This window comes from Arvicola amphibius, chromosome 5 (assembly GCF_903992535.2).
Source record: "Arvicola amphibius chromosome 5, mArvAmp1.2, whole genome shotgun sequence".
In the NCBI taxonomy this organism is placed as follows: Eukaryota; Metazoa; Chordata; class Mammalia; order Rodentia; family Cricetidae; genus Arvicola; species Arvicola amphibius.
In genome coordinates this window covers 87,532,125-87,553,060 of record NC_052051.1, presented here as the reverse complement: position 1 = coordinate 87,553,060, position 20,936 = coordinate 87,532,125, and the positions used below count along the sequence as shown (strand labels likewise).

Below are 20,936 nucleotides of genomic sequence, written 5' to 3'. Positions count from 1 at the left end.
ATCCCTGCGTTCAGGGGCGTGGCTGCCCCAGCAGAGTAGGATACCCCTTAAATAGGATCGGGGCGCCGGAAGGACCCCCGTTTGGCTCTCCCCTGCGTACCTTCTGCTTCGCTGGACCCTTGGTTCTATAAGTTCTCTTATTTCCCCTTGTATTAAAACTGATTTATTATAAAGGACTATCGTGGTTATTCCCTAACCCCTATAACCGCCGGTACCTTTGCCGGTACATAACCTCCCGTACCTTTGCGCTCCAACGTGGTGACTAAATCCACTTAAAAACCTTACGTGGGGCAGAACGCGGACCGCTCCGCACCGCGGGACCAGACAAAACCGCGGCTTGCTCCGGCCCCCGCGGCGCGCGCGCGCATTCCCCCTCCCTCCCACCCGCAGTTCTTGCAGGGACCAGAAGCTGATATTAAGCTAGCGGATCGCTACCCGCTCACCCGCCAGCTATTTGTGCAGCTTTTGCAGGGATTCAACGTTGATTTCAGGCTAGCGAAACATCGCCGCCTTGAACTCTACGCGGGACGCCATCTTTGGTTTCCCAAAACACGTGAAACTCGGTGCACTGCGCCATCTAGTGGCAGACAACAGTAATTACAGGTAATTTTTCATTTGAAATCAAGCATTTAGATTGAATATGTCTGATAATATCACTATTAAAGGATTCTATAATTTGTTTAATTACACGATGACTGAATTTTTGAGCGATACAGATGTGGTTTCCTTTGGTATCTTCTTTACTTTTATTTTTTTCATTACAACGTGGTTGGAACATAAAAAAGAGATAGAGTCCTTACAGGCAGGAGCTAAAAAACTAAACAAGGACATAACTGGTTTGGAAAACACTAATAAACAGCTTGAAAAGACGGTTGCAGCTCTCAAGGAAAGGAATAATAGACTTTCCTCTGAGATGGCTTTGTTACTTGAGAAATTTGGAACTTTCGAGGAGAAGTTTGAATCTCATGAGGAAAGGAATAACAGATCTATCTCTGAGATGGCTTTATCACTTGAGAGGAAAATGCAAGGTATGGAGGCAGGAACAGCGGATCTGAATCATAAGTTACAATCCCTGTAGGTAAGAACTGCAACACTACATGAGAATTTGAATCATAAGTTACAATCCCTGTCGGTAAGAACTGAAACACTACATGAGAATTTGAATCATAAGTTACAATCCCTGTCGGTAGAAACTGAAACATTATCTGAGAAGATTCAAACCGTTGAATGTATTAACAAGACTTTATCAAAGAGCTATGAAAGATTGCTGGACAGAATTTCAATACAAGATGGCACCATTCATGCCATAAAAATTCTGTCCAAGGATGAGACGTTATCGGTGTTGGACAAACTTCATACCCTTGAATCCTCTATGAAAGCCTTGGAACATAATACTGGGCAAGAGATTGAGGCATTGCAGAAGGCAATGGTAAATAGATTTGAAAAGATCGAGGAAATTATGGACTCTCATGAACAGGAGCAAATAGTACAAAAGAAAGTCCCAACCCCATCGATAAATAGAACTCTCCGGGATAGCTTCAATAGAACTCTACCTATTTTCCCAGTGATAACTACAGAAAAGGTGACTGGTTCTAAAAACCCTAAGATCACCAAGGAATATACATGGGAACCCATCTGTATGAATGATCTGAAAGAAATTAAACAAGCTGTTATGAATTTTGGGATGCATATCTCCTTTGCTAAGGAGATGCTAAAGTCTTGGTCCATTACAATTAACCCCACCCCTAGGGACTGGTTGGACCTAGTCTCAGATGTTTTAGAGAACGGACCTCAATTGAGCTGGAGGTGCATGTTTAGACAAGAGGCTAGGCTTTTAGAACAGCAGGAAAGATCAAAGGGAGTTGACATCACCCTAGATCAAATTATGGGTGAAGGACTTTATTCTGATCCTCTAGAACAAGCTAATTATGATGAACACACTCTATCCATATGTACTACCGCAGCCTTGAAGGCTTGGGACAGGGTTCAAGACCCAAGACAGAGAACGGAATCATATATCAGAGTTAAACAAGGTCCGAGAGAACCATTTGTTGACTTTTTACATAGACTAACTAAAGCTGTATAAATAGGGATATCTGACCCAGAAGCAAGGCAGGTAATAATTGAGTCCTTGGCTTATGAGAATGCCAATGTAGAGTGCAAAAGGGTTTTGACGTCTCTAAAGATCAGATCAGCACCCCTGGAGGAATGGGTCTTACATACAATGAATATTGAATCGAATGAGCTTCACGCCGATACGTGGGTAGAAGAAGCCATTGCCAACGGTAAAAGGAGATATCAATACCAAATGTTTTAATTGTGGCAGAATGGGACATATGAAACGGAATTGCAGACAAAAGATTTACAGGAATAATAATAATAATAATAATAATGCCCTTTCCAGGAATAACAGGAATAGAAGGCCTCAGCCTTCAGGGTTATGTAGGAGATGTGGGAAAGGTAGACACTGGGACAGCGAATGCAGATCGTCAAAAGATAGGCAAGGAAATCCGCTACAGGCGGGAAACGCCATGGGGGGCCTCTCGCAGGCCCCCATGGCGAATGTGGTCCAGTCACTTCCCATTACAACGGAGAACATGCCTTGTCAGGACAATTAGAAATCCCCATGTCTGCTGTTGGAAGCAAAAATAGCCCAAAAGATGAATTACGTGTATTTTGGCAAACTTCTATAAGTGATCAAAGACCAAAGTTAAGAGTGTGTGTAAATGGCATTTTCATTACTGGCCTGCTGGACACAGGAGCAGATGTTAGTATCATTACTCCAGAATCTTGGCATCCGTACTGGCCACTACAGGATGTAAATGTTCGACTTTTGGGAATTGGGACCCTATCTCGAGTAAGGCAAAGCACGAGATGGGTCGAATGCATTGGTCCTGAGGGACAGATAGGAAAATTAAGGCCATATGTAGCTAATACTGCAGTAAATTTATGGGGTCGTGACCTATTGCAGCAATGGAATACTCAAATTAACATTCCTGTTGCCTCTAGAGCATATATTTCTGAGGAAAACATCAAAAGGTATTACAGATGGCGAAAACCAGCCATTCGGGCTGTACAAGAACACAAACCAATGGATGCCCCTCCAGAATCACCAACAGCCCTACCTCTAAAATGGTTGACTGAGAAACCGATATGGACAAAACAATGGCCTTTATCTGAGGAAAAGTTGCAAGCTTTAGAACAGCTAGTACAAGAGCAATTGGATGCTCAACATATAGAAGAATCTACCAGCCCTTGGAATTCTCCTGTATTTGTGGTTAAGAAAAAATCTGGTAAATGGAGAATGGTGACGGATCTCAGAGCTATAAACAGAATTATTCAACCTATGGGCTCTCTGCAATCTGGACTTCCTTTGCCTTCTTTATTACCAAAAGGATGGCCTCTCATAGTTATTGATTTGAAGGACTGTTTCTTCACAATACCTTTACAAGAAAAAGATAGCGAAAAGTTTGCCTTCACAGTGCCTACTTATAATAACTCTCAACCTACCAAGAGATACCAGTGGACCGTCCTCCCACAGGGCATGTTGAACTCTCCTACCCTGTGCCAATACTTTGTGAATCAACCATTACAAATAATACGCAAGATGTTTCCCAAATCCATTGTTTACCATTATGTGGATGACATCTTATTGTCTGATTCAAACGTGGATACCTTAGAGAGACTGTTTGAAGAGGTGAAAATAGTTCTACCTAAATGGGGATTACAGATTGCTCCCGAAAAAATTCAGAGAGGAGATTCTGTTGATTATCTAGGTTATAGAATAGGTTTGCAAAAAATTAAGACACAAAAGGCACAAATTAGAAGAGATCAACTGCAAACTCTTAATGACTTTCAAAGGTTGTTGGGAGACATTTCCAGCCTTCGACCGGCTGTTGGGATAACACCTGATATGATAATTCACTTAAACAAAACCTTAGATGGGGAAAGAGACCTAAACAGTCCCAGAGAATTAACAGCTGAAGCAGAAAAAGAACTGACAATGGTTGAAGAAAGATTGCAAGAAGCACATGTGGATAGGGTGAATCCAGAACTCAGTTGTATTCTCATTATATTGCCTTCAAAAATTTCTCCTACAGGAATTTTAATGGAAAGAGATGATATTATCTTAGAGTGGATCTTTCTACCTCATAAGCCAAGTAAGAAATTAAAAACCTATGTGGAAAAGGTTTCTGAACTAATCATAAAAGGCAAATTGAGACTTCGTCAACTAGCAGGCATAGACCCAGCAGAAATCATAGTGCCTTTCACCGCTGATGAGATACGAAAATTGTGGGAAGATAATGAACCATGGCAAAGAGCTTGTGCTAACTTTTTAGGAGAAATTAATAACAACTATCCAAAAAGCAAAAGGCTTAACTTTATAAAGAGAACTTCTTGGATTCTTCCCCGAATTGTCCGTGATGCTCCAATAACTGGAGCCCACACGTTTTATACTGATGCTAATAAATCAGGGAAGGCAGGCTACAAATCAGAAGACTTGAGTAAGGTGGAACAAAGTCCTTACGATTCTGTCCAAAAGGCAGAGTTATTTGCCATTCTTATGGTGCTAAGGGATTTTAAGGAACCTCTTAACATTATTACTGACTCACAATATGCAGAAAGAGTTATCTTACATATTGAAACTGCCGAATTCATACCTGATGATACTGAACTAACCTCATTGTTTATCCAGGTACAAGAAATGATCAGGAACAGACTTTGCCCTATGTATATAACACACATCCGATCCCATACGGGTCTGCCAGGTCCTTTAGCACGTGGCAATGCAGATATTGATCAGTTATTGATTGGTAGTGTGCTGCAGGCTTCCGAATTTCATGAAAAGCATCATGTCAATAGCAAAGGCTTGAAGAAAGAGTTTTCTATTACATGGCAACGAGCTAAGGAGATTCGTAAAGAAATGCCCTACTTGCTCTTTCTATAACCAAGCACCACTGCCTGCAGGGGCTAATCCAAAGGGCACCAAAAGGAATGAAATCTGGCAGATGGATGTGTTCCATTTTGCAGAATTTGGAAAATTAAAATATGTACACCATACCATTGACACTTATTCAGGATTCCAATGGGCAACTGCTTTAAGCTCAGAAAAGGCCGATTCAGTAATTACTCACTTATTAGAAGTTATGGCCATCATGGGTATACCTGCACAAATAAAGACGGATAATGGTCCAGCTTATGTCTCTAGAAAAATGAAACGGTTTTTTGCCTATTACAATATTAAGCATGTTACAGGCATACCCTACAATCCTACAGGTCAAGCAGTCATTGAAAGATCAAATAGGACTATAAAGGATATGTTAAACAAGCAAAAGGGGGTGGAAAATACCCCCAGAAATAGATTACATAATGCTTTACTAACCTTGAATTTTCTCAACGCTAATGAGAAGGGGACAACAGCTGCAGAAAGACATTGGATAATGGAAAAGTCTGTTGAATTAAATCAACCAGTTTATTTCAAGGATGTGCTAACCTCACAATGGAAGCCAGGGGATGTGCTACGTTGGGGAAGGGGTTTTGCTCTTGTCTCCACAGGAGAAGAAAAATCGTGGATACCATCAAAGTTAATAAAGGTTCGGTTTGAAGAGGAGAAGCCCCTTGGAAAAGAAAAATAACAATTCATGCACAAGGATGGTAAACATACTGATGGTAAGAGACCTATAGCTTGGGGGCAGGGTTCTTTTCTTGTCTCCACAGGAAGATGCTCACCTTCAAAGGACCTGAGGGACCCTGGATACCTTGAATATTGATGGATTGGAACCAATTGCAACCCAACAAGGATCAGCATTAACATTGGGTAAGCTCTGTGAGTATAAAAAACAATTTTTGAATGTGTGTCAATATGCATTTCTTCATAGATATTTAGAGCTGGTTTCTTAGAGTTGGACTCTGGCACAGTCCCTCTCCAATTCCAAGCTTGTTTATAAGAGATTTCTCAGAGTTTCTGTCTCAGGTTAGGAGTCAAATTATGAGACAGAATATTAATAACAATAATGTTGATAATGGTACCAATATATTTGCCTTCTTTGCCTTCATTCATATCTATGGTTGTCTTTAATGCACCTTTCATTGAAGATATGCACGTATACGTCTGTATGTGTCTTTGTAGATAATGCTTATCTCTCTTGCAACAAACGACAAAATTTTTTCTTCAGTAATCTTTGCAGTTTCCAGGATGAAGACGGGGCCCCGCGACATCAACTCCAACTGGTTATTATGACGTCATGTTTTTGTAGCGCTAATATTTGGCCTGTTTTTTGGTACCAATTGCACAGAACACTTTTGAATGGTGCACATTTTTGACAACATTCTGGCCTCATTTTCTAAAAAAATTCAGAGGCTGGACACATTTTTCCTAGATGAAATGTTACCCTAGGTATTCTACCATCATTTGCTTTCACAGGAACCCCTGGGAAGAAAAGTCGCCCCTATGTCAGCTGGAAGCAATCTTAGATGACGACGCCCCCCCTCCCAACAAAGTTTACCCTCAGGTTTAGGGACACTAATTGGTGGCTGGTATAGGGTGGTCGGGTTGTGGAAGTTATTGTTTTTTGAAAAACTATATGAGTGTTGATTCTTGTATATTGATATATTGAACATTGTATGAGAGTATGATACTACCTCTGTTTGAAACAATTGTTATATTGACATTGTTTACTATATTGCAATGTACATCTCTACTTCTGATACTATTTATATATTGATATTGTTTACTATATTGCAATGTACATCTCTACTTCTGATACTATTTATGTAATGACATTGTTTACTATATTGCAATGTACATTTCTACCTCAGATATTATTTATGTAATGACCCTGTTTACATTTGGAAATCATTGTCTTCATTTATTGTACAGTTGTCTATTCTATTAGTCATACAGTTACATAAGTGTTGAGAATCATATGTTGGTCATATTTATATTTAGGACAATCAGGTTTTTTAGACACATAGAGGTTGTATTTAGTATAGATAGCATAATCTTCGACCTCTTTGAAGAGCTGTAGAACATGGCCTTTAATCTAACCTAGAGTTTTGTATTTATGAGACACAATCACTCCTGGCAACAATGCTCTACTCCCGAGAGAACGTTGAGCACCAAAGACACTCCACTGGGAGTTTGTCTTCTACTTGGCAGAACTGGCCTTGGGGCAAAGAAAAGCCCATACCTCCATTACTGACTAAAGTACGAAATATCCATAAGTGGATAAAACAGAATTGTCTTATCTTGCCAAGACAGGATAGGATTAGTTCTACTAAAGGTTCCTTGCCATTGTATAATGGTATGTCAGGTTTTTTCAGGCCTCAGCCAAAGTTGGTTGCCTCAACATTGCTATCAAGACTTCGTGTGGTTGCCCAGGTAGTCAATTGTCTCTGTCTTCTGTTGCACATTTTGGAAGTTTCTCGTTTGTGCTTCCTGGTTGCTTTGGTAATTTTACTCTCCTTCTCAGATCTTTGATGGGGTTGAAGATTAGATAATGGTAGCTACCTTCTAGATTATTTAGACTTCCCAAAGTAGAGTGATTAGAAAAATTTTTTGCTATATACTCCTCGCCTGATATTGTTTACTTCTTGTAATTTTATATGATCTGTTCCCATTGTATATAGTTGTATTTGGTTTCTGAATCTGTCTTATTTAGACAAAAGGGGGAGATGTTGGGGCAGCTGGCCCAATCCCTGAGTTCAGGGGCGTGGCTGCCCCAGCGGAGTAGGATACCCCTTAAATAGGATCGGGGCGCCGGAAGGACCCCCGCGTTTGGCTCTCCCCTGCGTACCTTCTGCTCCGCTGGACCCTTGGTTCTGTAAGTTCCCTTATTTCCCCTTGTATTAAAACTGATTTATTATAAAGGACTATCGTGGTTATTCCCTAACCCCTATAACCGCCGGTACCTTTGCCGGTTCACAGGTTGGCCTCAAACTCAGAAATCCACCTGCCTCTGCCTTCTGATTTGCATTTCTCATGAAAACCCTTGTCTGTCTGTGATGAGAATTCAAACTAGAACTGATAGCGTGCTAAGTAAATGTTTCCTTATGAAACTCACCCCTAGCACAGTTTGGATAATTTTTTTCCAAGACAGGGTTTCTCTCTGTAGCCCTGGTTGTCCTGGAATTCAAAATTCAAACAGAGATCTGCCAGCCTTGGCTTCCTGAACAAGGGGGTGGGAGGATTAAAGGTGTATGCCACCACCACCCGGTTAGTTTGGATTTCTAAACACTCAGTGATAGACACACCAATAACAACTACAAAAGTTCACTGATGCCAGGCATGGAGGGGCAAGCTTTATTCCCAGATCTCAGGAGGACCAGGCAGGCAGATCTCTGAGAGTTTGGGGCCAGCCTAGTCTACAGAATGAGTTCCAGGACAGAGAAGACTTATACAGAGAAATCCTTTTGGAAGTGGAGAGTACACACAACCATTTATGCCATGGAGAATGAATGGACCATAAAAAAACAAAACAGAACAAATAAAAAATGGAAGTACTGTCATGGTTAGAAGAAAACTGCATAATCAGTCCTGTCCAGACACCGAAGAAGGAAGATGTGACTACCCCGCTGAAAAAGGTACCAAGTCATGTGGCTAACATAGATAAGAATAATGGGTTAATATATGTTATAAGAGCTAATACAAAGCCTGAGCTAATGGGCCAAAATCAGCTTATAACTTATGAAGCCCTCTGTGTGATTTTCTTTGGGGCTGCGGGAACCAGGCAGGACAAAAAAACCCAGCAAGCAGGCACTCATGTTACAGAATGGTGTCCATGAGGACAACTGTATCCACATAAAACCTGAGAGAGCTTTGGAAGTAATTCTAGACAGAAAGTACTCTGTAATGCATAATACAGGTGGCTAACACTTTAATATCACAACTCCAAATATAGAAAAGTAGAAAGTAAAGGCTTTTTATTTTATTTTTTTTTTCAAGATTTATTTATTTATTAAATATACAGTGTTCTGCCCACATGTGCACCTGCAGGCCAGAAGAGGGCACAAGGTCTCATTATAGATGGTTGTGAGCCACCATGTGGTTGATGTAAATTGAACTCAGGTCCTCTGAAAGAGTAGTCAGTGCTCTTAACCTCTGAGCCATCTCTCCAGCCCATGCTTTTCTTGTAGCTTTGAAACCTGTCCTGGAACTAGCTCTTGTATACAAGGCTGGCCTCAAACTCACAGAGATCCGCCTGTCTCCACCTCCCAAGTGCTGGGATTAAAGGCATGTGCCACTACTACCCGGTGCAATATATATATAATATATATGTCTATAATATATTTATATATAGCTATATATAAAATAAATAAATATTTTTATTATAAAATAATAATGCAATGTTTCAAAATAGTCTCTACCTCAAACATTTCTTTTTTAATTTTTTTATTATTTTAGAGGTATATACTTTGTGTATTCTGACTGTCCTGACTTTGTATCCAGGGTGGCCTCTAACTCACAGAGATCCGCCTGCCTCTGCCTCCAAAGTGCTGTGATTAAAGGTATGTGCCACCATCGCATTTCAAAACAGCAAAAGTTAATGACATCAATATGACCAACTGCTAAATTCTCTTCTCTTGAACTTATCTCAAAATAAAACAATCACTAGCTGTACTCCCTAGTGCTCCATCCGTCTGAGGAGGAGTGACAAAGGTTGGACCCACGTTACTACAGCACACCGAAGCATTACAAGACACCCAGGAACTGTGCAGGTGATGACTACACTTTGTACTCTAAACCATCTTCTCACAAACCTTGAAAAAGCAGAGTACCTATTTCTTGAATGAATTTTTTCTGTTCCCCTCAGAAATCAAGAATTTTCTTAAAGTTAAAGCTTTTAAATGCAGTATTTTTTTTTTATATTTTTAAGAAACTAAATGAGCTAGACAGTGGTGACACATGCTTTAATACCCAGGAATCAGAAGCAGGCTCATCTCTGAGTTCTAGGTTAGCCAGAGTTAAACAGAAAAACCCTGTCTCAAAAAGAGGGAGGAAGAAGGGAAGGAAGGAAAAGAAAGAAACTAAAGGAACATGAGAATTAAATACTTTAAACTGAAAACAAAGGACTTGTATCTGGTTTACTCTGTAATTAGATAGCTAACAGTTTCTTTTCTAGATGTACAGATGTTAACAGCCAAATTGTTGTGGTGCACACCTTTAATCCCAGCCCTCAGTAGGCAGAGGTAGGAGGATCTCTGTGAGCTTGAGGCCAGCCTTCCGTACTGAATGAGGAGGACAGCCAAGGAAGTTACACAGAAAAACCCTGTCTCGAAAAAACAAAACAACAGCAAAGAATGTTAAGAGCCAATTTAGAAAGGCCTAAACTGCAAAGGATAAACCATCAAATTATAGCTTATATCCATGCATACACATTCTATTTTACTTAGTGAAGCTGTAGGAGGTAGTATGTGTGGAAATATATATGAAATAAGAAATTATAGGGGCTGGAGAGATGACTCAGCGGCTAAGAGCATTGCCTGCTATTTCAAAGGTCCTGAGTTCAATTCCCAGCAACCACATGGTGGCTCACAACCATCTGTAATGAGGTCGGGTGCCCTCTTCTGGCCTGAAGGCATATATTGTATACTAAATAAATAAATATTTTTTAAAAAATGAAAGAAATAAGGAATTATAAAGGATAAGCAGAGTAGGGAACCAAAAAAGAAGGTCTCACATAGCCTGGGTAGCAGTAACACTGGAAAAATGATAAAAGGTAAAACCATGAAGGAATGAACATAAACCACTGAACTAAAGCCAAATACATGAATTTACACAGGCTATTAAGACCTTTAAGTGATCCAGTACCTAGTACCTAATGAAATGAATTAGTGAGCTCAGTTCAGATATCCTGGAGGTCTTATTAATGTCAATGTACAGTACATAAGGTAAAGTGTAGAATTAAAATAAAATCTCAATTACAGGTAAGAAAATTATACTGAATTATAACTTTACAAATGGCTGAATTGATCAAAACTGCTAACAAATTTGCTCTTTCCAGAAGCAAATATTAAACAAACCTATTATGCCTTAAATGCATTTATGATTTTGTACTCAAATATAATTTACATTTAACTTTGTAAAGACAAACTCTAGTAACAGGAAAAAGTTCCCAAACCACCTATTTGACAAGATATACACTATAATCTCCAAATACAGATTTTAATAAGATTCATGAACATTTATTATAGATTGATCCACAGTAATTATTAAAGTCAAGGAAAGTTTTAAGAACTATGCACAGCCAGGCAGTGGTGGCACACGCCTTTAATCCCAGCACTCGGGATGCAGAGGCAGGCAGATCTTTGAGTTCGAGGCCAGTCTGAGCTAGTACTAGGATAACTTTTTACAAACCAATTACACTGAAAAACATAACCTAAGTAAAAATCCCACAGTAGCAACCTGTTAGGAAAATTCCTGGATTTTTTATTTGGCTTTGTTTTAAAGGAAATCAATATCCATGCATGTCATGCACGCTTTGTATATATTATTGATCTCCAAGAACAAAAAAAAAAAATTTCAGCAACTTAAATTTGGCAATTCATTTCATTAAAAATCTAACCTAATTACCTGCAATGTATATGCTTTAATTCACAAGGTCTACTTACCACATACTTTACAGCACTTATAAACTGGTTGTGGAAAAGTAGGTGCTGGGTTTCATCTTCTGGATTTGAAGCTGTATAAAGCATTCCACAGATATTACAGGACACTGCTCCAAATCTTTTGTGTCCAGCATCCTATTTATAAAAAAACAAACAGAATGTTTTCTTCCTTGCCAAAGTAACTATTTCTGAACAGTCTCCAAAACTATGTGAACATAAAACAAGAATTGCTTAATTTATAAGCAACATTTAAATTAAGATATCGAAGTCTAAAATCTGTGTGCAGTAAATCTGTGCTCTAACCTCCACCTGAACACAAACAAGAGCATCCCCCCACCGTAGTTATACTAAATTAAAAATTTTATCTAAACAGCTAGTACACTGGTACAAGTCTCAAATCCCAGCCCTTGAGTTTGCTGGTCAGGGAGGCTCGCTGAATTGATGAGCTCCATGCTCAGTGAAAGGTTCTGTCTCAGAAACTAAGGAGAGAGTGACTAAACACCTTCCACAGTCTGTCCCTCACACAGGCTCATGCCTGCAACACACCAAAGATTTCCATTTTAATAGCCTGTTGGCTTGTTCAAGAGCTTACTACATTTAAAAGAACTGAGAAAATATGTATCAATATAAACTTAGTCCAAAGGTATCAAATAATAAAAAAATCTATACAGGAAAGCTAATTTATATTTCATATTTAAAATAATTACAAACTAGCTAAAATAATGCATTATTGCATCTACCAGGACCCACATGGAAGAAGAAAACCAATTCCCAACAGATGTCTTCTGACCTCTACTGAGGCACTATGGCACAAGTGTGTGCATGCTCAAGCACCTGCACACACACTAAAATTTAACTTCAAATTTTTTGGGAGGGGTTGGTTTTTTGGGACAGGGTTTCTCTGTGTAGCCATGGCCGTTGCCGAACGGTAGTGGCACACACCTTTAATCCCAATACTTGGGAGGAAGGGGCAGGTAGATCTATGATAGTTCGAGGCCAATCTGATCTACAGAGCAAGATCCAGGAGAGGCTGCAAAGTTACACATAGAAACCCTGTCTTGAAAAAAAAGCAACTAGCCGGGCGGCGGTGGTGCACACCTTTAATCCCAGCACTCAGGAGGCAGAGGTAGGCGGATTTCTGTGAGTTCGAGACCGGCCTGGTCTACAAGAGCTAGTTCCAGGACAGGATCCAAAGCTACAGAAAAACCCTGTCTCGAAAAACAAACAAAAAAAAAAAAAAAGGAAAAAGAAAAAGAAACAAACAAATAAGAAGGGGTGGGGGGAGTTAACCCTGGCTGTTTTCAAACTTGCTTTGTAGACTAGGCTGTCCTCGAACTCAGAGATCCACATGCCTCTCTGCCTCCTAAGTGCTATGATTAAAGGCATGTGCCTCCACCACCTAGCTGGTAGTATCTGTTTAATTCACACTGTTATACAATTTCTCAAACTTTTTTCATTGCAAAACTAAGCTCTACATCCATTGGACAGTAACTTCCTATTCTCTCATTCCTTCAAATCTCTAGCAGTCACCATCCTACTTTCTTGGCACCTCAGTGAGTAAAATCCCATGGTCTTTTTCATGACTGACTTACATCACACAACATATGGCCCTCAAGGCTCATCCGTGCTGCACAAGTGTAGGAATTTCTCTTAAGGCTGATAAGTAAGCATTGTGATTATTCATTCATCTACCAATAGACAGCCAAGTTTCTACTATCCTTTGGCACTGTATGGACATGTTATACAAACAGTTATTTGTACTAAGTTCCAAGTCATTTTAATATTTAAATAAACTTCTGGGAGGAGGTAGTGCTCAAGCTACTCATTATTATGGGAAGAGGAGACTATAATAACACCAGGAATGCTTTCTATAATAAAAATTATAATGATCAAGAAAGAATTAATTTGTACTTTAAGAACATTGCACCAGATTGTTTTGCACTCTTTAATCCCAGCACTCAGGAGGCAGGCAGATCTCTAAATTTGAGGCCAGCCTGGTCTACAAATCAAGTTCCAGGACAGCCAGGACTGCAAAGGGAAACCCTGTCTGCGTAGGGGGGTAGGGGGAGTAGAAGAAAAAGAAAAAAGAATCTTGTATAAATAATTCATTTATAACCACACTTATTGGTAATAGTAATAGGTAAGTTGTATACTTACTATGATCAATTGTTTTTCATCCACTTTCTCGGATTCTTTCAGTCTCAAGGCCTTTGGAATTGTTATCTCCAAATGAGAATTATACTTTAGCTGAGAATGATTTGATGGTATATCTCTTTAAAAAAATTATTAGATATTATATATCTATATAATGTCAATCATTAAAGACAAGAACTCATTTCTAACAAAAATTTCAATTTCAAGGAGGAAAAAAGATAACCTTTTAAAAAGCAAAGTGAGCGGGCTGAGCGGTGGTGGCGCGTGCCTTTAATCCCAGCACTCAGGAGGCAGAGGTAGGCGGCAGCTTGTGCTGGTAGGCAGCTTGTCCAGGCAGCAGACACATCAAACCCAGGTGCCCAAAGAGCCACTTGAGAGCAGCGAGCATGACGAGATGTGTCGCTTGAGGTGGGTGTGCTGGAGGGCACGCTGCAGTGCCCAGAGTCTGGTCGTCTTTCCCCCATCAGGCATGGGATCCCCAAAATGCTTCTGACTGACAGAGGAAACCCAAAAATAACCTTGCTAGCACCCATGCTGGCATTGTGTGACCGTATCTATGGTGATACAATCTGTTAACTACTTATGCCATAACATGTGACCCAGATCTCCTCCAATGGCACACACAACACAATAATTTTGAACCCATGTATATATATTTTTTTCTCATTAAAGGTTCGAAACCAAAAAGAAGGGAGGAAAAAGAGAAAAAAGAAAGAAATCCTGGCATTTGCAGCCACACAAATATGCCTGGAGGATATCGTGTTACATGAAATTATCAAGGGTAGAAAGTAAATACTGTAAAATCTCACATTTGGAAGGAAAAGGTTAACCTCAAAAAATAGTAAGTTGCCAAAGCTAGGAAGTGAAAAGGGAGACTGTTGTCAGATGGAGCGGCTGCAGCTGAAAAGAAGAAATAACTTCTATATTCATAGCACATAGGGCAACTGTGTCTTTCAAAATAGCTCTGAATGGACTGTCAGTGCTTTCTACACAGAGAAATGACATGTTTGAGGTGATGATCATGCCAGTTACTCTCATTCAATCATTATACGAGATACCTATATTGAAAGATCACAGTGTATCTCATAAGCATGCATTATTACGTCAATTAAAAACTTTTAAGTCAAAGCCAGGATCTGTGTAAGTTCGAGGTCAGCCTGTTCTATACAGTGAGGTCCAGGACAGCCAGAGCTACAGAGAAACCCTGTCTTGAAAAAAACACAAAAACAAAACAAAACGAAAAGTACTTTTTAAAAAGGTTAGTACTTGAATAGGCACAGAAAAAGCTCAAGGACAGTGGGATACCTTTAAACCCAGCACTCAAGAGGCAAAGGAAGGTGGAACCCTGAGTTCAAGGTCAGTCTGTTCTATACTGTAGATCCAGGACAACCAGGGCAACACAGAGAAAGGGGCGGGGGAGGAGGGGTGGAAAAGAAGGAAGAAAAGGAAAAGGAAAAATTTCAACAGCAACAAAACGGAAAATGTGATTACTAGGTTTGGGTTGTTAAATAACAAATCTAAGAACTCTCAAGTCAGTTTCTGAAATGAAAGCGATGCCTTACCTGCGCTTGCTGTTGATGGGTGCTTCATTACCGAGTACACTGTGGGGATGCTTAGGGGCTGAGCCTGCGAGTTAATAAAGCACGTGAATTGTACAGTGAACAGTTTTTAAAGACTTATTTTTAAAATGTATGAGTGAGTATTTAATGCCTGCATGAATGTCTAGACCCTCAGAGGCCAGAAGAGAGCATCATATCCTCTGGGACTGGAAATACAGATAGTTCTGAGCCACTATGTGGGTGCTAGAAATTGAACCTGGATTCTCTAAGAAGAGCCAGTGCTCTTGAATCATCTCTCCTGCCCTATGAAGTTAATAAAAGAAGCCATGAATGTGAAAAAGAGCATGGAGGGGTATATAGGAGGGTTGGAGAAAGGAAATGGAAAAAACGACATAATTATAATCTCAAAATAAAATTTAAAATAAACAACTAATAAAATTAAAACCACCCTTTTGGAAATCACCTTTCAAACTGAGGCAGAAAAGCTCTGCACTATAAAGTCAGACTAAGGAGAATGCAAAGAGGTCGAGTAGATTTAGCTCTTTTTTGTTTTTTGGTGTTTTTTTTGTTGTTACTTTTTCAAGACAGGGTTTCTCTACATAGCCCTGGCTGTCCTGGGAATTCACTCTGTAGACCAGGCTGGCCTTTAACTCAGAGATCTACCTGCCTCTGCCTCGGCATGCTGGGATTATAGGTGTGTGTCAGCACCCAACTCAGAGACCCACCTGGAGCTGGGACCACAGGTGTGCGCCACCACAACCCACCTCCCTTTATCTCTAAATTGCATCAATCATTAACAAATATTAATAAAAGAAATTTGCTCAATGGCTACATGACTAAACTCTAAACAAAAATAAATAAAAACATTTTATTTAAATTTGGGGGAGTTGTTTTGTTTTGTTATAGTTTTTGGTTTTTTGTGACGGGGTTTCTTTGTGTAGCTTTGGAGCCTATCCGTAGGACCAGACTGGCCTTGAACTCACAGAGATGTCTGCCTCTGCCTCCCAAGGGCTGGGATTAAAGGGTGTGTGCCATCACTGCCCAGGTAAAATTTTATTTTTTAGAATGTTAACTATAGAAATAATTAAATTCAATTAAGCCACACTATTTTTCAGTAAATGGAATTCTCATTACTATACTCATTCTTCCACTACTCTGAGTGAAGTCTGAATCTGGGCACTCAGTAGCAGCTATGATCACCTGACCAACACTATGCTCCAAGTCTCATTTTTCTTTAGAGGAAATAATACAATTAGGGTTCTAGATCCTCTGCTGCTTCATTTGACATAGGTAAGTAAACAACTATCCAACAGTTCTCATAAGGTTATAAAGCTTTTGTGCGGGGGAGGGGGGTTGCACACCTTTAATCCTAACACGTGGGAGGCAGAGTCAGGCAGATCTATGAGTTCAAAGCCAGCCTCGTCTACAGATTGAGTTCCAGGACAGCCAGAAAAACACAGAGAAACCCTGTCTCTGAAAAAATGAAATAAAATAAAATAAAATAGAGCTTTTGTACAGTGTAAGTGGAAAATATGAAACAAAGATAAACTTTTAATTCAAAGACAGATTCATTTGAGTACTGAGGATTAAAGAGAAAAACCCACAATGGTAAAGCACAAATAGCAGATAAAATCTGAGAAATAAGCATATACCTTCAACTTAAGCAATTCATTAAGGAGTCCTTCTCTAGAGAATTCAAAATAGGAGCTACCGAAACAAAAGACCATTCAGTAGGCACACAAAAGAGAGCTTAAGGAGCCGGGCAGTGGTGGCGCACACATTTAATCCCAGCACTCGGGAGGCAGAGGCAGGCGGATCTCTGAGTTCGAGGCCAGCCTGGTTTACAAGAGCTAGATCCAGGACAGGCTCTAGAAACTACAGGGAAACCCTGTCTCGAAAAACAAAAAAAAAAAAACAAAAAAAAAAAAAAAAAAAAAGAGAGAAAGAGAGAGCTTAAGTACTCCCCCAATAGAAGCAATTCCCCTGAAAGAATTAATGATAACCACAATTTCAAAATCTACACTAAGAAAGCAGGGTGGTCGTGGTGGTTCCAGGACTCAGGAGGCAGAGGCAGGTGGATCTCTGACTTAGAAGCCAGCCTGAGAAACCCTGTCTGGAAAAGCCAAAAACCAGAACATCACCAAAAACAAACAAACAACCGACACTACAAAGTACACAGATGACTCAGTGGCTAAGAGCTCTGGCTGTTCTTACAAAGGATGCCAGTACAGATCCCAGCACCCCACACTGCATGGTTTCTCAAACACCTGTAACATCAGTTCAGAGATCTGTCGCCCTTCTCTGGACTATAAGGACACACGCGTGCTTACACAAACATACATATATAAAATCCATTTAAAGAAATATAACAACTGGGCATGGTGGCATACACCTCTAAACCCAGCACTCAGGAGGCTGAGACAGGCAGATCTCTGTGAGTTCGAAGCCAGCCTGATCTACAGAGTGAGTTCCAGGACAGCCAAGGCTGTTATACAGAAAAACCCTGTCTTAAAAAAAAATCACAAAAAAGCCAAAAACAAAAACAAAAACCATAACAATGGTTAACAGACCTATTTCACATAAAAATTTTCTCTTAACAGTAATAAATAGACCATTTAATATTGTAAAAATGTCAAAGTATTACCTGGAAATTTTCTGTCTCCATCAATCTTTGCTTGACTGGGAAGAATTGAAGCAGCAGTGTCTTCTAATGAGTTCTCCACCTTAGATACCGAACATAAGCTGAAATTCTGAACACATATGCCAACATTTTTAAGTCAGTCTCTGGGATTTATTCTAATACATTTCCAGCAAATTCTGCCTACTAAAAATGTTTTTGCAGCAATACTTCATAATTGGAGTAATTCTCATAGATATGCCTAAAGTTGTTCATTATATTGCAAAAAGTTACCATCTTAGTATCAGTTACCATTAGTACCAAAGCTAAATTTATTGTTTTGTTTTGTTTTGGTTTTTTTTTGGTTTTTCGAGACAGAGTTTCTCTGTGGCTTTGGAGCCTGTCCTGAAACTAGCTCTTGTAGACCAGGCTGGCCTCGAACTCACAGAGATCCGTCTGCCTCTGCCTCCTGAGTGCTGGGATTAAAGGCGTGTGCCACCACCACCCAGCTCCAAAGCTAAATTTAAAACAGTTTACCGGATCTTTAATCCTAGCACTCAGGAGGCAGAGGTAGCCAGTTTTGTTAGTTCAAGGCCATCCTGGTCTACATAGGACAGCAAGGGCTACATAATGAGTCCCTATCTCAAAACACCAAAAACACACGTGCACACACACATACACACACACACACACACACACACACACACACACACACACGTTAAAATGACAGTATTTTTATGTGAAGAACCAAGTAATATATATTAACACCAATTTCCCGTTTCTTTCTGCTCCATTAATTTGACTAGATAATCTACATGCTTCACATTAAATTTCTATATTGTCCTGACCAGCCTAGAGTAATCTTTTCCTTTATTAAACTTGAACCTGAAACACGCGGTGGCAACCCACACCTGTGAATCAGCATCAGCGGTCAGACAGAGAGATCCCCACAGCAGCCTGCTAGAGAAACAGCTCCCCTGCTGCATCACAGCTAGAGGAGCAACCGCCAGAGCTCTGACCCCACTTGTACCTGGAGACTCTGCCCTGCCTGTACCGGGAGTAGCAATCTAGCGAACCACAGCCACCAATCCCTGAAGCACAGGCTCCAAGAGTAACGATTGGAAGAAGAGATGGGTAGACAACATTGTAAGAATACACTCAAAAACATAAAGAACAATACAGCACCACCAGAAACTAGTGGCTCTACAACAGCAAGAACTGAACATCCCAATGCAAATGAAGCAGAAGAAAACCTAAAAATAACTTTATGAAGGTGATTGAGGCTCTTAAAGAGGAAAGAAAATTCCTTAAAAAAAGGGAGGAAAAGACAAAAAAAATGGAAGAATTCAACAAATCCCTTAAAGAAAACCAATCAAAAAACAATCAATTGAAGGAAATGATTCAAGACTCAAATGCTAAAATAGGGGCAATAGAGAAAACATAAACCAAGGGAATTCTGGAAATGGGAAATCTGGATAAAAGATCAGGAACTACAGCTGCAAGCATAAACAACAGAATACAACACATAGAAGAAGGAATCTCAGGTGTTGAAGATACTATAGAGGAAATGGATTCATCAGTCAAAGAAAATGTTAAATACAACAAACTCTAACACAAAATATCCAGGAAATATGGAACACCAGGAAAAGACTGAAACTAAGAATAATAGGAATAAAAAAGGGAGAAGACCAACTCAAAAGGCACAGAAAATATACTGTACAAAATCACAGAAGAAAACTTTCCTAGAAAAAGAAATACCTATAAAAGAAAACAGAATAGACTACACCAAAAAAAAGTCCTCTTGCCACATTAATAATCAAACACTAAACACACAGAATAAAGAAAGAGGACTGAACCAGCTACCTAGAAGTGGGAGCCAGGAGCCAGTCCAGTCCTGGGACACTGGCAGACCAGGACTGAGCCAGTGACCTGGTCCAGAGCAGACCTGAGACAGCCTGAGACAGCGAACTCCACCGGAACTGGTACAGGGAATACCTCTGAGCCAGTGAGCCAGAGCCAGAGCCAGAGACCAGTGAGGGTGCCCGAGACCTTCAAGGGATCAGACCTAAGCCAGGACCCCTGTGGTTCTGGGTGTGAATCTGGGACCTCCCAGGGAGTAGGCAGGAACCAGAGATCTCTGCGGGTCCAGGCATGAGTCTGGCAGTAAGCCTGAGCCAGGTTCTCTGTGGGACAGGGAGCATCCAAGCCTGGGAACTCCGAGGGAGTAGACCAGAGCCTGAAACCTTTGCAAGACCAAACGAAAACCAGGGACCTCTGCAGGAACGTATTCAGACTAAGAACATTTCCAGAAAAAAAGTCTGAGCCAACAACCTAGGCTAGAGCAGGCCTGAGACAGCAAACTCCAAGGGAGCAGAGCAAAGCCTAGGAGTGCTGAGCTATCTCCAGGAACACGGAGTGAACCAGAACTGTGGCACTGACTGTACACGAAGAACAACCATCTGAGCCTTGGATTCACTGGCGCCTAGAAGATTAATCAACAGAACCACAGACAGTCCCAACCACACCATTCCTCTAATAGAGGAAATGATGAGTAGACAAGGTAAGATCACATGCAACACCACAAAGAGCAACACAATACCAGTAAAACCTAAAGACCCTACAACAGCAAGACATGAACAACCAAATATAGATGATGAAGAAGAAAATGACCTAAAAATTAACTTCAGGAGAATGTTTGAAACTCTTAAAGAGGAAAATGAGAAATTACCTCAAAGAAATGGAGGAAAAGACAAAAAAATGGAAGACATTAGCAAATCCCAAAATATCCTAGAAATATGGGACACAATGAAAAGGCCAAACCTAAGAATAATAGGTATAAAAGAAGAAGGAAGTTCAACTCAAAAGCACAGAAAATATATTTAATAAAATCATAGAATAAAACATACCCAACCTAAAGAAAGATATGCCTATGGAGATACAAGAAACTTACAGAACACCAAACAGACTGGATCAAAAAAAAAGTGCCCTTGCCACATAAT

At 40.1% G+C, this 20,936-nt stretch overlaps 1 protein-coding gene across 10 annotated transcripts in view; it reads right to left on the bottom strand.

The window, feature by feature from the left end:
* Positions 1–20,936, bottom strand: part of Esco1 (establishment of sister chromatid cohesion N-acetyltransferase 1) — a 79,706-nt gene that overhangs the window by 17,441 nt on the left and 41,329 nt on the right. For all 10 annotated transcript variants that reach the window (XR_005285395.2, XM_038329964.2, XM_038329957.2 and 7 more), the window contains 4 exons: positions 17,965–18,070; positions 15,324–15,387; positions 13,765–13,879; positions 11,611–11,742 (listed from right to left, as the gene is read on the bottom strand). Coding sequence is in view for 9 of the 10 variants with exons in the window: in XM_038329964.2 (XP_038185892.1) it covers positions 11,611–11,742; positions 13,765–13,879; positions 15,324–15,387; positions 17,965–18,070 (417 nt within the window). In the remaining variant the exon portion in view is untranslated. The remainder of the gene's footprint in view (positions 1–11,610; positions 11,743–13,764; positions 13,880–15,323; positions 15,388–17,964; positions 18,071–20,936) is intronic.